The sequence below is a fragment of the Myxine glutinosa genome, chromosome 12 (genome assembly GCF_964187855.1).
Source record: "Myxine glutinosa chromosome 12, kmMyxGlut1.1, whole genome shotgun sequence".
Lineage (NCBI taxonomy): Eukaryota > Metazoa > Chordata > Myxini > Myxiniformes > Myxinidae > Myxine > Myxine glutinosa.
The window spans coordinates 58158614-58177357 of record NC_136272.1 but is presented as its reverse complement, the minus strand read 5'-3'; the positions used below and the strand labels follow the sequence as shown (position 1 = coordinate 58177357).

Below are 18744 nucleotides of genomic sequence, written 5' to 3'. Positions count from 1 at the left end.
GGGTCGATTTTGCCCCTGAGCCAAGGTGCACCTTGAGCCATCGACTGCCCGCTTTCCTTGCCATCAATCCCCGTGTGAGTCAGTTTTGTCCTGTTTATCTGTCGTCTGTCGGGGCTAGTATAAGACCGTGTTTAAGTGCCTATCTTCCTATGCTGTCCCTCTCATTCCTGTAATCTAACCTTCCGCCATATTATAACCTCCTCCGGAGGTCTTGAGAACTGTATCCCTGGTGTCGTGTCATTTTAATCCCAGCCGTTGTGTCCTTTTCCTTCATTGATCTAGCGTAGCGCGACTCGGCCAAGGTTCGAGTATAATCGGGTAACTTGTGCGGACACGGCGGCCATTCCGCTCGGCCCACCATAACATCAAAGTCGTGTCTGTAACAATTGGTGTCAGGAGTGTCGGATTCGGACCTGGGACTAAATTTATTAGGCCCAAATTTTGGAACACCAATTGTACCACTAGGGTAACAATTGGTGTTGGGAGGTAGAATTCGATCCGGAGCGCGTTTCCCGCGCTCGAAATTATAACGGCGAAATTCGATTGTGTTTTACCAAATATAAAAACCCGAATTTTGAAAGTCGCGCTATGGCAGACCAAGTCGGCTGGGTTCCGGTAGGGGAGAGTGAGGCAGGATCGGTCCAGGACCAAATTGAGGGACGTGGGGAGAGCGAAGCAGTGAGGGTAGCAGACGCACAAAATAGCGTCGTTGCGCCCGACGTTGCGGGCGCGCAAAATGGCGCCTCGCTGGTCACCGCGCCCGCGACCGTGGCAGCGCCCCTGGTGGATTCGAACCTTTTCCTCCTGCAAATGAGGGCCCTTATGGAACAAATGAGTGAGCGATTAGAAAACCAAATGGGGGTAATGAGGGACGAAGCGAGGGCTCAGAGTGAGCAATTGGGGGTAATGGGAAACCAAATGGGGGTAATGAGGGACGAAGTGAGGGGTACTGGTGAGAAGGTAGACAAAAATTTTGAGGGGTTAGACAATGGGATAAAAGAGGTGAGAAATGGGTTAGAGGGGTTAGAAAACAGGATGGAAGGCAAATTGAGGGACATGAGGGACCAAGCGGAAAGGGAAGTTAACCAAATGGGGCAGCAGATAGAGGGGGTCAGAATGGGGGTAGAAACTAAACTGGATGCTCACCGGGAGGAAATGGAGCAGATGAGGGTGGCATCTGGGCAGGAGATGCAAGTGATGGGAGAGGAGATCAGAAGAGGTGTGAGTGAGGAGGTCGGAGGAGTGCGCGAGGAGGTGAGGCACTGTAAGGAGCACATGGAGAAGGAGGTGAGAAAGGGGACTGTAAAGTTACAAGGGGGCATAGAGGACCTGACGCAGGAGGTGGAACAGCTGACGGAGGGACAAAAAGGACTAACGGAGCAGGTTCAAAGGAACACTGCGGTATTAGGAGGTTTAAAAGCGACACAAAACGACATAAAAAACGACTTAATAGCGACAAAGAGGGAATGTCAGATGGTACGTGAGGGACTGACAGCGAGGTTGGACGAGGTGGTAGAGGTAATGGAGACGAAGGACCGGCAGGTGAGGACGCACCTGGAAACGGTCAAGGTAGCCTTAGAGGACGAGCTTGAGGAGACGTACCGGGGAATAAAAGAGGTGAAGCAGAAACTAGAAGAAGTGGAAGAAGGGATGAGCGAAATTAAGAAGCGACGGAGAGGGGATAAGAAAGAGATAAAAGAGGAGATAAAAGAATTGGTCCAAAGTCTGTGTTTGGATCGTGATGATGTGCTCATTAACCGGATGAGGGATTCGCAGGTGATGGAGGAGAAGCGAAGAGGAAGAGGACCTGGTGTAAGTGGTGACCAATATGGTCGTGCGTATGATGCGCCAGGGGATTTAATAAGCTTGGGGGTCGAGATAGACCCGGGTGTTCGTGAGAGGCCGTTGGTGAAGTGTGCGACAGGTCTGGTGTGCGAAAGAGGAGGTGTGCGAGAAAGTCCGACTCTGGGGTGTGTGAGGAAAAAGTGCGTGCCAAGGAGTGAGGGTGCTGGCGAGAGTGAGTCGGTCGTAGCGCGTGTGCGAGGGAGCACATGGAAGCGCGGTGTGGTAAGTGTTACAGAGGGTGTGACGGGAGAGTGTGCGCAGGAGTGTGCGCGAGAAAGGTGTGTGACGGACAGGTGCATGGGGAAAGAGTGCGCTGTCAAAGGCAAGGAAGAATGCACACCTGTGGTGAGTGTTACAGAGGGTATAACGGGAGAGTGTGCGCGAGAAAGGTGTGTGACGGACAGGTGCATGAGGAAAGAGTGCGCTGTCAAGAGTAAGGGTGAGTGCGCTGTCAAGAGTAAGGGTGAGTGCGCTGTCAAGAATGGAGGTGAGAGTAGTGAGAGTGACAAGGAGAGTGAGTTGGTTGTGACAGGTGAGCGAGGCTGTACACCTGGGATGGAAGGATGCACACCTGGAGTGGTAGAGCGTGAGTGGGAATGCACGCTGGAGTTGGTAGTGAGGCACGTGGTTGGGTGTGCGAATGAGAGCACACCTGTGATTGTCACAGAGGAGGTGACAGAGGAGGGGGCGCGAAGAGGTGTGTTGGTGAGGTGTGCGACCAACGAATGTGTGCCAAAGTGTTCGGTGGTCAGGTGTGTGACCAAGGCTGTGAGTGGAATGGGTGTACCTGGGTGTGTAAGGAAAGGTACGAGGAGCATGGGAACGGCTGGATGTGTGAGCAAGGAACGGGCTGCGGGGTGTAAGCATGCAGGTGAGGCATCGAAGGGAACCGGGTTAGAGGTTAGAGCGACTTTTAGCCGAATCGGGCCCTCGGTGCGTGCCGGGCCTCGCTTTGGACGGCCGCGTCCGTGCTCCACTAGGCGGAGCGGGCGGCTGGATAGGAAGGGTCGTCATGGCGACCACTTTTTGTTGAGGTATTCCGGCAGGTCGAGATCGAGCCATGGGATGGCTCCGTGCCGAGATGGTGCGTGGGATCTCGGCCCGGGTAAACCTCCTTCCCTGCACCGAATGCGGGACGTATCCAGCCGCTGGCACCAAACAACCCGCATTCATGGCTTGGCTTTACGAAGCCGGGCTTTGGACAGGAATTGGCGCACCGAGAGGCATTAGTGGGTAGACTGGGTGATGAGGTTAGTGTTTTAGCCCCAAAATTAGAGAAAAACAAAATTTGATGATTGGCAAGGGATTGGCAGTAGTGATTGGCAGATGATGGGTAGCGATTGTCAAATTTTTAATTTGTTGAAATTTGATGTGCAAAATTGGTAGTGAGCGATGGGCCCGGTGGGTAAGGCTGGCATCCCTGCCACCCTTCCCATATGGGGCAGAGGAGCAATAGATTATGGGGTGTATGGCAGTGAAAACTGGCCCGGGTGGGTTAGGTTATATTGTAGGGATCTAGAAGAGATTGACATTAGGTGACGTTAAGGTTTAGATAGTGACTGATACCTGTAGTGGGGACGCAGGTAGATTAGTATGGATGATAATGACGTGGGAGCGCAATAGTTTAAAGGGACGACTGGGACGCGCAAGTTTCAGAAGGGAGTAGTTAGCTGAGATGATGCCGTGTGTGTGAGAATTGAACAGGTGTGATTGCACAGGTGTGCAACTGGACAGGTGTGTGGAGCAGTGTATGAGTAGTGAGTGTTGTGGATCAGCGCGAATGTGCTTGGGGAGAGAAGGGTGCAGGTGGCACCAGGTGTGAGAGCACAGGTGTGCAAGGACAGGTGTGTGGAGAGAGTTGGAGTAAGTGGTACGGATGTGGTGTGCATGGTGCGAAGGTGTGAATGGGGGAAGAGTGGACCCCCATCACGGATACCCGGGGCGGGTAGTGTAAGTGTTAGGTAGAGGGTACAGGTAAATTGTGGTTGGATATTGGCATCTGTGGTGCGGGTGACAGAATGGTATTGTGGATGGGTGCATTAGTGTTGTGGAAATGGCTGGGCGTGTAGCCTGTTAGTGCGTGTAGTTGGTTGGGCACTCCACCACTGTGAGGATGTCAGCCAGGTGAGGCCGCAGGTGGGCTCTGGGAGCCGGTAGAGTTGTGGATGGGGCCCGAGGATCCGGAGGATGGACCCGGGTAGCCCAGTGCCAGAGAGGGCACCGAGTGGGGAGAGCGCCAGAGGGCCTTCCCCAGGTAGTTAGGTTAGGGTAAGGAGCAGGTAAGCTCGGAGGCAACTGCAGTGGTGGAGGTGTGCAGGTGGGTAGACCCACTGGGAGAGGTACACGCCACAGCCCAGAAATTGTGCGAGGGCACCGGGAGATGAATCGGGGGAGTGAGACCCCAAATTGAAAAGCACCACAAGTTGGTCAATGGGAATTGGTTTTTAGAACCCATAGTGTAAGTTGGCCAATGGAGTGGCAGGAGAAAGACCCCGGGTAATGTAAAGTGTGTTAAAGTCATTTAGGAAATAGTTAGGATTGATGAGCCTGTCGCACCATACGCAGCCACTTACCTGTGGTGATGATGATGACTCCACACCTGTGTTTTCTTTGTTTTGTGTTGCAGGAAGTGGGAATTGCTGTGTGGATTGGTGAGACGCATCACGACGTGGATGAGACATTGGGGTGATTCCATCTCTCCCTCCTTAGGAGGGACTGATGATGAATTGGTAATGGCAAATTTTGATGCTCAGTTGGAAATGGCAAATTTTGATGAAAGTTGAAAATGGCAAATTTGATTGGTTAGGAGGGAGAGAAGACGAATTTGGTTTATGGGAGGAACGGGGAAGACAGTAGGGACGTTTGTTGATTTGTAAAGTAGATGTTTATGGGTAGTGTTGTGTTTCGTGGATACAGTAAGGGGTAAGGGAGGGGCCATGTAGGTTACCTGGTGGGGGGGGGGGGGGGCGTACGGTAGGAACGTACCTGTCTCACCTGGTTCCCATGTGCCCCCAGTGTGCATTACCTTACATTGCGTGCACTTTTGCGCCCTTACCACCTTACTCACTTGTCTGCTTCTTTTGTCTCCCACCTCCGAGGATCTGGTTTTGGGGCAGAGAGGAGAGAGAGGTGCTGGCTACGCAGTTGTGGGCCTGCACTTTCGCTGCTTGCTGCCTGGATCGATACACCATATGGACCGCAATTTTGGTGGCCACCCACAATGGACCGCAGTTCTTTTGCGGCCAAGCACCACCCGTGGATGGACCTATGGGTCAACGTGGCACCTATGCCATACAGGTGAACCACTTTTAGTTGACACCACTGAAGGCCACAATACAGAAATGGACGCGGTTGGCGCCTTTCTTTATTTTTGAAGGAAGCAGAAGGCCAAGTGCACCACACGAAGAGCAAGAGACACCTGCAGGGTTAGGGGTTGTTGTTTTTATTTTAATGAATAATGGTGACTGCACCGGATGGTGCTGACTGTGTGATGGGGTGGTGCTTTTGGTGCTTGGAAGGGGTGCTCTGCACATTATTAAAGGCCGTAAGGCCACAGAGCACTCGTGGGTTGGTGTATCGATGCTGGCATGCGTGCTCTCTCTATGCATAACATCTGCATGTGTTCCTCCAAAAACAGGTCCTGGATCGTAGTGTAAATAGCAGCGTAGTCTTGTAAATAATGCTCCCTACCGGCTGTATGTTTAGTTTGCGAATTCTTTCCGCGATTCGGTTATCCTGTGGGCGTGTTTCTGTGAGGAGAAGGGTGCAACGTCGCAGGGGGACATATTTACTCGTTTGTGAATATCTGTAAAACTGTCGCACTCAGGGTAGAGTTAATAGTAGAGGGAACTACATCTGAGTGCCACACTAAAATAGGTAAAAATTTATCGGGTCGGGACGCCCCGAGGGTAGAGAAGGGTGCAATGTTGCGGATATGGAATTTGGCCTCCATATCCGCTTGTAAATATTCCCCTATTTCCCCAATACTCCCCAACTATCCCCAATCCCCCATTCCCTAGTCCCATTGCCTGTAAATAACACTCCGTAGAACCGACCTTCCCCTTTTTCCCCCATTAAATGTCGTGCCCAGGTCCACCGCATCTCACGTAGACAACTTTCGGACATCTTGCTAGTTATTCTTAGTCTATGTCAGTTAAGGACTCGTTTCCATTAATTCTGACTCTTCGTTGCACCAGAATGTGATTGTATGGCACCAGTAGTGAGTTTAGGACCTCCCCTTACCTCCTCCCATCTTCCCCATGAAACAACAACTACAACAACAACAACTACAACAACAACAACAACAACTACAACAACAACAACAGAGGAGATTGGGGGCGGCGCGGCGCGGGGAGTGTGCGTCCTCACACCGGCTTGGTTAACCGCCATTGCCATGTGCGCCCACGGGGTTACCACGAAGGGGCTGGCTGTCAGCCCCTCGTCAGGGGCGGAGCCCGGTAACCCCCCGCAGCCAGTAAGAAGGGCGGACTGATTCCATCTGGGGCGGAGCTAACTAGCCGAGGGCGTGTCACTCCCCGCCGGATATGCGCAGCGACTTACCGGACGTGACGTCAGATGCGCCCCCAGCTTGAGAAGACAAGTCGCGACCTCCGAGCGCTGAGCGACCTCCCCGCATCTTTGGACTGGACCGGGTCGATTTTGCCCCTGAGCCAAGGTGCACCTTGAGCCATCGACTGCCCGCTTTCCTTGCCATCAATCTCCATGTGAGTCAGTTTTGTCCTGTTTATCTGTCGTCTGTCGGGGCTAGTATAAGACCGTGTTTAAGTGCCTATCTTCCTATGCTGTCCCTCTCATTCCTGTAATCTAACCTTCCGCCATATTATAACCTCCTCCGGAGGTCTTGAGAACCGTATCCCTGGTGTCGTGTCATTTTAATCCCAGCCGTTGTGTCCTTTTCCTTCATTGATCTAGCGTAGCGCGACTCGGCAAAGGTTCGAGTATAATCGGGTAACTTGTGCGGACACGGCGGCCATTCCGCTCGGCCCACCATAACATCAAAGTCGTGTCTGTAACAATATGTTGCGAACATTTTCAGATATTGGGCCACTTGAAATTCCGTAATTTCTTTTTTCAAATTTTTTCAAATTTCGTAATTTCAAATTTTTCGGGTGACACCGTCACAATTTCGGTCTTCGAGGCCGGCCGATATAGTGGGGCGGCTTAGCCCAAATATTCAAAAGAATTGTGCATTTTGTGATACAAGCACCAAATTTGGCACAAATGTACATTAATATGTTGCGAACATTGTGTGGTCAGCAATGAAGACGAGAGTCTGAATTACATGTATGCAAAAGACCTTGTGAACCAGTGAAGCAAATACACGGGTAAGCATGAATTAAATCTAGGGCATGATATAATTTCCATGATGTTTACCTCTACACTCAATGGTGGAAGGAGGTAATGTTTTGATCCCAGCTTGTCTGTATGTCTGTTTGTCTGTTAGTCCACAAAATTCCAGACAAAGCTTGTAGTAGTGGTAGTTGTAGTGGTAGTGGTGATAACAGAAATTGTTATATAGAACTGAACTTATATTATTATTATATGCAGAAAATAACTTCATTTCTATATGCCCTGCAGTGGACAGGTTAATTGGTTTATGCACTGAAGGGGTCACCCTGGTGTGCACTGCTGTGTTCTGCCTCACTGAGTTGTTCAGGTATGATGTACTCAGCACAAGCTTCCGGTCGGCCCGGAGGTGGGGGTGCGGGGCCTGTCACGGAACGTCAAAACAAACGGCCTGCCGGGGCCGCCCAGAAGTCGGGCGTGAGGGGCGCGTCCACTAATGGAACGCCTCTCGCTTCCCAGATCGAGGGCCACGTGGTCAGGAGAACCTCGTCCCTTCCGGTCACACTTTGCCTATCGGCCGGCCTCGAAGACCGAAATTGTGACGGTGTCACCCGAAAAATTTGAAATTATGAAATTTGAAAAAATTTGAAAAAAAAAATTACGGAATTTCAAGTGGCCCAATATCTGAAAATGTTCGCAACATATTAATGTACATTTGTGCCAAATTTGGTGCTTGTAATCACAAAATGCACAATTCTTTTGAATATTTGGGCGAAGCCGCCCCACTAAGGAGGTAACCAGTAACCCAAGACTTCTTAACGTCCCCAAGTCTCGGCTCAGTTATTTGTTTTCGTCTTCTCACTCCACACAATCACTCCACACAATCACTCCACACAATCACTCCACACAATCACTCCACACAATCACTCCACACAATCACTCCATAAAACCACTCCACACAACCACTCCACACAATCGCACCTCACAATCATTCTCACAGTCAATCCTCACCTCACAATCACTCCTCACCTCACAAGCACACATCACAATCACCCCACACAATCGTCCCACACAATCGCCCCTCACAATCGCCCCTCACAATCGCCCCTCACAATGGCTCTCGACAATCACTCCACACAATCTCTCCACACAATCGCTCCTCACAATCACCCCACACAATCAACCCAAACAATCGCACCTCACAATCGCACCTCACAATCAATCCTCACAATCACTCCTCACAATCACTCCTCAGAATCACTCCTCACAATCGCTCCTCACAATCACACCACACAATCACACCACACAATCGCACCTCACAATCGCACCACACAATCACTGCACACAATCACTCCACACAATCACCCCACAAAATCACTCCTCAGAATCACTCCTCAGAATCACTCCTCACAATCACCCCACACAATCACCCCACACAATCACTCCTCACAATCACTCCTCACAATCACCCCACACAATCACTCCTCAGAATCACTCCTCAGAATCACTCCTCAGAATCACTCCTCACAATCTCCCCACACAATCAACCCACACAATCACTCCTCAGAATCACTCCTCAGAATCAGTCCTCAGAATCACTCCTCACAATCACCCCACACAATCACCCCACACAATCGCTCCACACAATCGCTCCTCACAATGGCTCCTCACAATCGCACCTCAGAATCACCCCACACAATCAACCCACACAATCACTCCTCACAATCGCACCTCACAATCGCACCACACAATCACTGCACACAATCACCCCACAAAATCACTCCTCAGAATCACTCCTCAGAATCACTCCTCAGAATCACTCCTCAGAATCACTCCTCAGAATCACTCCTCAGAATCACTCCTCAGAATCACTCCTCAGAATCACTCCTCAGAATCACTCCTCAGAATCACTCCTCAGAATCACTCCTCACAATCACCCCACACAATCACCCCACACAATCACTCCTCAGAATCACTCCTCAGAATCGCACCTCAGAATCACTCCTCAGAATCACTCCTCAGAATCACTCCTCACAATCACCCCACACAATCGCACCTCACAATCACTGCACACAATCGCTCCTCACAATCGCTACTCACAATCGCTACTCAGAATCACTCCTCAGAATCACTCCTCAGAATCACTCCTCAGAATCACTCCTCAGAATCACTCCTCAGAATCACTCCTCAGAATCACTCCTCAGAATCACTCCTCAGAATCACTCCTCAGAATCACTCCTCACAATCACCCCACACAATCACCCCACACAATCACCCCACACAATCACTCCTCACAATCACACCTCACAATCACCCCACACAATCACTCCTCAGAATCACTCCTCAGAATCACTCCTCAGAATCACTCCTCAGAATCACTCCTCAGAATCACTCCTCAGAATCACTCCTCAGAATCACTCCTCAGAATCACTCCTCACAATCACCCCACACAATCACTCCTCAGAATCACTCCTCACAATCACCCCACACAATCACTCCTCAGAATCACTCCTCAGAATCACTCCTCAGAATCTCCCCACACAATCAACCCACACAATCACTCCTCAGAATCAGTCCTCAGAATCACTCCTCACAATCACCCCACACAATCACCCCACACAATCGCTCCACACAATCGCTCCTCACAATGGCTCCTCACAATCGCACCTCAGAATCACCCCACACAATCAACCCACACAATCACTCCTCACAATCGCACCTCACAATCGCACCACACAATCACTGCACACAATCACCCCACAAAATCACTCCTCAGAATCACCCCACACAATCACTCCTCAGAATCACTCCTCAGAATCACTCCTCAGAATCACTCCTCAGAATCACTCCTCAGAATCACTCCTCAGAATCACTCCTCAGAATCACTCCTCAGAATCACTCCTCACAATCATCCCACACAATCACCCCACACAATCACCCCACACAATCACTCCTCAGAATCGCACCTCAGAATCACTCCTCAGAATCACTCCTCAGAATCACTCCTCACAATCACCCCACACAATCGCACCTCACAATCACCCCACACAATCACCCCACACAATCACTCCTCAGAATCACTCCTCACAATCGCACCTCACAATCGCTCCTCAGAATCACTCCTCAGAATCACTCCTCACAATCACCCCACACAATCACCCCACACAATCACTCCTCAGAATCGCACCTCACAATCGCTCCACACAATCACTCCTCAGAATCGCACCTCACAATCACCCCACACAATCACTCCTCAGAATCGCACCTCACAATCACCCCACACAATCACTCCTCAGAATCGCACCTCACAATCACCCCACACAATCACTCCTCAGAATCGCACCTCACAATCACCCCACACAATCACTCCTCAGAATCGCACCTCACAATCGCTCCACAGAATCACTACTCAGAATCACTCCTCACAATCACCCCACACAATCACCCCACACAATCACTCCACACAATCACCCCACACAATCACTCCTCAGAATCACTCCTCAGAATCGCACCTCACAATCGCTCCACAGAATCACTACTCAGAATCACTTCTCAGAATAGCACCTCAAAATGTCAGCTCACAATCGCACCTCACAATCACTCCTCACAATCACTCCTCACAATCGCACCTCACAATCGCACCTCACAATCACTCCACACAATCACTCCTCACAATCGCACCTCACAATCGCACCTCACAATCACTCCACACAATCACTCCTCACAATCACTCCTCACAATCGCACCTCACAATCGCACCTCACAATCGCACCTCACAATCACTCCTCACAATCGCCCCTCACAATCACTCCACACAATCGCGCCTCACAATCACTCCACACAATCGCACCTCACAATCACTCCTCACAATCGCACCTCACAATCACTCCTCACAATCGCCCCTCACAATCACTCCACACAATCGCACCTCACAATCACTCCTCACAATCACTCCACACAATCGCACCTCACAATCACTCCTCACAATCGCACCTCACAATCACTCCTCACAATCGCCCCTCACAATCACTCCACACAATCGCACCTCACAATCACTCCTCACAATCACTCCTCACAATCGCACCTCACAATCACTCCTCACAATCACTCCACACAATCGCACCTCACAATCACTCCTCACAATCGCACCTCACAATCACTCCTCACAATCGCCCCTCACAATCACTCCACACAATCGCACCTCACAATCACTCCTCACAATCACTCCTCACAATCGCACCTCACAATCGCACCTCACAATCGCACCTCACAATCACTCCTCACAATCGCCCCTCACAATCACTCCACACAATCGCGCCTCACAATCACTCCACACAATCGCACCTCACAATCACTCCTCACAATCGCACCTCACAATCACTCCTCACAATCGCCCCTCACAATCACTCCACACAATCGCACCTCACAATCACTCCTCACAATCACTCCACACAATCGCACCTCACAATCACTCCTCACAATCGCACCTCACAATCACTCCTCACAATCGCCCCTCACAATCACTCCACACAATCGCACCTCACAATCACTCCTCACAATCACTCCTCACAATCGCACCTCACAATCACTCCTCACAATCACTCCACACAATCGCACCTCACAATCACTCCTCACAATCGCACCTCACAATCACTCCTCACAATCGCCCCTCACAATCACTCCACACAATCGCACCTCACAATCACTCCTCACAATCACTCCTCACAATCGCACCTCACAATCACTCCTCACAATCACTCCACACAATCGCACCTCACAATCGCACCTCACAATCGCTCCTCACAATCGCTCTTCACAATCGCTCCTCAGAATCACTCCTCACAATCGCACCTCACAATCGCACCTCACAATCACTCCTCACAATCACTCCTCACAATCACTCCTCACAATCGCACCTCACAATCGCACCTCACAATCACACCTCACAATCACTCCACACAATCGCACCTCACAATCACTCCTCACAATCGCACTTCACAATCACTCCACACAATCGCACCTCCCAATCGCACCTCACAATCACTCCTCACAATCGCACCTCACAATCACTCCACACAATCACACCTCACAATCGCCCCTCACAATCACTGCTGACAATCACTCCTCACAATCGCACCTCACAATCGCGCCGCAGAATCGCTCCACAGAATCGCGCCTCACAATCGCCCCTCACAATCGCACCACACAATCACTGCTGACAATCACTCCTCACAATCGCACTTCACAATCACTCCACACAATCGCACCTCCCAATCGCACCTCACAATCACTCCTCACAATCGCACCTCACAATCACTCCACACAATCACACCTCACAATCGCCCCTCACAATCACTGCTGACAATCACTCCTCACAATCGCACCTCACAATCGCGCCGCAGAATCGCTCCACAGAATCGCGCCTCACAATCGCCCCTCACAATCGCACCTCACAATCGTACCTCACATTCACAATCACTCCTCACAATCGCTCTCCCGCTCTCAATGAGAAGTCCATGCATGCACAAACCTCACCTTGAGGTACCGGTACTCACCGTCATTCGCCGGACATCGGACAAGGAGAATGGCGGCGAATAAAAAACAAAAAGCAGAAGAAAAAAGAACAATGCGGAAACCTTCCCACTCGCTGCGCTCATTGGGGGTGAAGAGGCTGGTGGGAGGAGCTTGTAACAACGCAGTAACCAATGACGAGAAGAGCAAACTTTGAGGGTTGGAAGGGGTGGGTAAAACTGTAGGCGTGGAGCATTGGAGAAGGGGTGGAGTAATGGAGAGGATGTGGAGTATTGGAGAGGGTGTGGAGTATTGGAGAGGGTGTGGAGTATTGGAGAGGGTGTGGGGTATTGGAGAGGCTGTGGAGTATTGGAGAGGCTGTGGAGTATTGGAGAGGATGTGGAGTATTGGAGAGGATGTTGAGTATTGGAGAGGGTGTGGAGCATTGGAGAGGGTGTGGAGTATTGGAGAGGGTGTGGAGTATTGGAGAGGATGTGGAGTATTGGAGAGGATGTGGAGTATTGGAGAGGCTGTGGAGTATTGCAGAGGGTGTGGAGCATTGGAGAGGGTGTGGGGCATTGGAGAGGGTGTGGAGCATTGGAGAGGGTGTGGAGCATTGGAGAGGGTGTGGAGCATTGGAGAGGGTGTGGAGCATTGGAGAGGGTGTGGAGTATTGGAGAGGATGTGGAGTATTGCACAGGGTGTGGAGCATTGGAGAGGGTGTGGGGCATTGGAGAGGGTGTGGAGCATTGGAGAGGGTGTGGAGTATTGGAGAGGGTGTGGAGTATTGGAGAGGATGTGGAGTATTGGAGAGGATGTGGAGTATTGCAGAGGGTGTGGAGCATTGGAGAGGGTGTGGGGCATTGGAGAGGGTGTGGAGCATTGGAGAGGGTGTGGAGCATTGGAGAGGGTGTGGAGCATTGGTGAGTTACTGCCGGGACCTTGAACAAACTATTGGTGAGTTACTGCTGGGACCCTGAACAAACAATTGGTGAGTTACTGCCGGTACCCTGAACAAACAATTGGTGAGTTACTGCTGGGACCTTGAACAAACAATTGTTGAGTTACTGCCGGTACCCTGAACAAACAATTGGTGAGTTACTACTGGGACCCTGAACAAACAATTGGTGAGTTACTGCCGGTACCCTGAACAAACAATTGGTGAGTTACTGCTGGGACCCTGGACAAACAATTATTGGTCAGTTACTGCTGGGACCCTGAACAAACAATTGGTGAGTTACTGCTGGGACCCTGAACAAACAATTGGTGAGTTACTGCCGGTACACTGAACAAACAATTGGTGAGTTCCTGCTGGGACCCTGAACAAACAATTGGTGAGTTACTGCCGGTACCCTGAACAAACAATTGGTGAGTTACTGCAGGGACCCTGAACAAACAATTATTGGTGAGTTACTGCTGGGACCCTGAACACACAATTGGTGAATTACTGCTGGGACCCTGAACACACAATTGGTGAATTACTGCTGGGACCCTGAACAAACTATTGGTGTTTCTGATGGGACCCTGAACAAACAATTGGTGAGTTACTGCTGGGACCCTGAACAAACAATTGGTGAGTTACTGCTGGGACCCTGAACAAACAATTATTGGTGAGTTACTGCTGGGACCCTGAACAAACTATTGGTGAATTACTGCTGGGACCCTGAACAAACAATTATTGGTGAGTTATTGCTGGGACCCTGAACAAACAATTGGTGAGTTACTGCTGGGACCCTGAACAAACAATTGGTGAGTTACTGCTGGGACCCTGAACAAACAATTATTGGTGAGTTACTGCTGGGACCCTGAACAAACAATTATTGGTGAGTTACTGCTGGGACCCTGAAAAAATAATTGGTGAGTTACTGCTGGGACCCTGAACAAACAATCGGTGAATTACTGCTGGGACCCTGAATAAACAATTGGTGAATTACTGCTGGGACTCTGAACACACAATTGGTGAATTACTGCTGGGACCCTGAACACACAATTGGTGAATTACTGCTGGGACCCTGAACAAACTATTGGTGTTTCTGATGGGACCCTGAACAAACTATGGTGAGTTACTGCCGGGACCCTGAACAAACAATTGGTGAATTACTGCTGGGACCCTGAACACACAATTGGTGAATTACTGCTGGGACCCTGAACAAACTATTGGTGAGTTACTGATGGGACCCTGAACAAACAATTGGTGAATTACTGCTGGGACCCTGAACACACAATTGGTGAATTACTGCTGGGACCCTGAACAAACTATTGGTGAGTTACTGATGGGACCCTGAACAAACAATTGGTGAATTACTGCTGGGACCCTGAACAAACTATTGGTGAGTTACTGATGGGACCCTGAACAAACAATTATTGGTGAATTACTGCCGGGACCCTGAACAAACAATTGGTGAATTACTGCCGGGACCCTGAACACACATTTGGTGAATTACTGCTGGGACCCTGAACACACAATTGGTGAATTACTGCTGGGACCCTGAACAAACTATTGGTGGGTTACTGATGGGACCCTGAACAAACAATTAGTGAATTACTGCCGGGACCCTGAACACACATTTGGTGAATTACTGCTGGGACCCTGAACACACAATTGGTGAATTACTGCTGGGACCCTGAACAAACTATTGGTGGGTTACTGATGGGACCCTGAACAAACAATTGGTGAATTACTGCCGGGACCCTGAACACACATTTGGTGAATTACTGCTGGGACCCTGAACAAACAATTGGTGAATTACTGCTGGGACCCTGAACACAAAATTGGTGAATTACTGCCGGGACCATGAACAAACAATTGGTGAGTTACTGCTGGGACCCTGAACAAACAATTGGTGAGTTACTCCTGGGACCATGAACAAACAATTGGTGAGTTACTGCCGTGACCCTGAACACACAATTGGTGAATTACTGCCGGGACCATGAACAAACAATTGGTGAGTTACTCCTGGGACCCTGAACAAACAATTGGTGAGTTACTCCTGGGACCATGAACACACAATTGGTGAATTACTGCTGGGACCCTGAACACACAATTGGTGAATTACTGCTGGGACCATGAAGAAACAATTGGTGAGTTACTCCTGGGACCCTGAACAAACAATTGGTGAGTTACTGCCATGACCCTGAACACACAATCGGTGAATTACTGCCGGGACCATGAACAAACAATTGGTGAGTTACTCCTGGGACCCTGAACAAACAATTGGTGAGTTACTCCTGGGACCATGAACACACAATTGGTGAATTACTGCTGGGACCCTGAACACACAATTGGTGAATTACTGCTGGGACCATGAACAAACAATCGGTGAGTTACTCCTGGGACCCTGAACAAACAATTGGTGAGTTACTCCTGGGACCATGAACACACAATTGGTGAATTACTGCTGGGACCCTGAACACACAATTGGTGAATTACTGCTGGGACCATGAACAAACAATCGGTGAGTTACTCTTGGGACCCTGAACAAACAAGTGGTGAGTTACTCCTGGGACCATGAACACACAATTGGTGAATTACTGCCGGGACCCTGAACACACAATTGGTGAATTACTGCTGGGACCCTGAACAAACAATTGGTGAGTTACTGCTGGGACCGTGAACACACAATTGGTGAGTTACTGCTGGGACCATGAACAAACAATTGGTGAGTTACTCCTGGGACCATGAACAAACAATTGGTGAGTTACTCCTGGGACCATGAACACACAATTGGTGAGTTACTCCTGGGACCATGAACACACAATTGGTGAATTACTGCCGGGACCCTGAACACACAATTGGTGAATTACTGCCGGGACCCTGAACACACAATTGGTGAATTACTGCTGGGACCCTGAACAAACAATTGGTGAGTTACTGCTGGGACCGTGAACACACAATTGGTGAGTTACTGCTGGGACCATGAACAAACAATTGGTGAGTTACTCCTGGGACCATGAACAAACAATTGGTGAGTTACTGCTGGGACCCTGAGCAAACAATCGGTGAATTACTGCTGGGACCCTGAACAAACAATTATTGGTGAGTTACTGCTGGGACCCTGAACAAACAATTGGTGAGTTACTGCTGGGACCCTGAACAAACTATTGGTGAGTTACTGCTGGGACCCTGAACAAACAATTATTGGTGAGTTACTGCTGGGACCCTGAACAAACAATTGGTGAGTTACTGCTGGGACCCTGAACAAACAATTGGTGAGTTACTGCTGGGACCCTGAACAAACAATTATTGGTGAGTTACTGCTGGGACCCTGAACAAACTATTGGTGAATTACTGCTGGGACCATGAACAAACAATTATTGGTGAGTTACTGCTGGGACCCTGAACAAACAATTGGTGAATTACTGCTGGGACCCTGAACACACAATTGGTGAATTACTGCCGGGACCATGAACAAACAATTGGTGAGTTACTGCCGGGACCCTGAACACACAATTGGTGAATTACTGCCGGGACCATGAACAAACAATTGGTGAGTTACTCCTGGGACCCTGAACAAACAATTGGTGAGTTACTCCTGGGACCATGAACACACAATTGGTGAATTACTGCTGGGACCCTGAACACACAATTGGTGAATTACTGCTGGGACCATGAACAAACAATCGGTGAGTTACTCCTGGGACCCTGAACAAACTATTGGTGAGTTACTGATGGGACCCTGAACAAACAATTATTGGTGAATTACTGCCGGGACCCTGAACAACAATTGGTGAATTACTGCCGGGACCCTGAACACACAATTGGTGAATTACTGCTGGGACCCTGAACAAACAATTATTGGTGAATTACTGCCGGGACCCTGAACAAACAATTGGTGAATTACTGCTGGGACCCTGAACAAACAATTGGTGAATTACTGCCGGGACCCTGAACACACAATTGGTGAATTACTGATGGGACCCTGAACAAACAATTATTGGTGAATTACTGCCGGGACCCTGAACAAACAATTGGTGAATTACTGCTGGGACCCTGAACACACAATTGGTGAATTACTGCCGGGACCATGAACAAACAATTGGTGAGTTACTGCTGGGACCCTGAACAAACAATTGGTGAGTTACTCCTGGGACCATGAACAAACAATTGGTGAGTTACTGCCGTGACCCTGAACACACAATTGGTGAATTACTGCCGGGACCATGAACAAACAATGTGTGAGTTACTCCTGGGACCCTGAACAAACAATTGGTGAGTTACTCCTGGGACCATGAACACACAATTGGTGAATTACTGTTGGGACCCTGAACACACAATTGGTGAATTACTGCTGGGACCATGAAGAAACAATTGGTGAGTTACTCCTGGGACCCTGAACAAACAATTGGTCAGTTACTGCCATGACCCTGAACACACAATCGGTGAATTACTGCCGGGACCATGAACAAACAATTGGTGAGTTACTCCTGGGACCCTGAACAAACAATTGGTGAGTTACTCCTGGGACCATGAACACACAATTGGTGAATTACTGCTGGGACCCTGAACACACAATTGGTGAATTACTGCTGGGACCATGAACAAACAATCGGTGAGTTACTCCTGGGACCCTGAACAAACAATTGGTGAGTTACTCCTGGGACCATGAACACACAATTGGTGAATTACTGCTGGGACCCTGAGCACACAATTGGTGAATTACTGCTGGGACCATGAACAAACAATCGGTGAGTTACTCTTGGGACCCTGAACAAACAAGTGGTGAGTTACTCCTGGGACCATGAACACACAATTGGTGAATTACTGCCGGGACCCTGAACACACAATTGGTGAATTACTGCTGGGACCCTGAACAAACAATTGGTGAGTTACTGCTGGGACCGTGAACACACAATTGGTGAGTTACTGCTGGGACCATGAACAAACAATTGGTGAGTTACTCCTGGGACCATGAACAAACAATTGGTGAGTTACTCCTGGGACCATGAACACACAATTGGTGAGTTACTCCTGGGACCATGAACACACAATTGGTGAATTACTGCCGGGACCCTGAACACACAATTGGTGAATTACTGCCGGGACCCTGAACACACAATTGGTGAATTACTGCTGGGACCCTG

At 49.5% G+C, this 18744-nt stretch overlaps 1 protein-coding gene across 4 annotated transcripts in view; it reads right to left on the bottom strand.

Moving 5' to 3' along the window:
• The window catches only part of LOC137437428 (uncharacterized), a 139190-nt gene that overhangs the window by 49989 nt on the left and 70457 nt on the right, over positions 1–18744 (bottom strand). Inside the window, exon 1 of one of the 4 annotated variants that reach the window (XM_068131741.2) lies at positions 12708–12810. The exons of 2 other annotated variants lie outside the window; for them this stretch is intronic. In XM_068131741.2, coding sequence (XP_067987842.2) covers positions 12708–12809 — 102 coding nt within the window. In that variant the 5' untranslated portion in view covers position 12810. Of the gene's footprint in view, positions 1–12707; positions 12811–18744 lie in introns of those variants that run through there. One more of the 4 variants, XM_068131742.2, reaches the window with a different exon arrangement.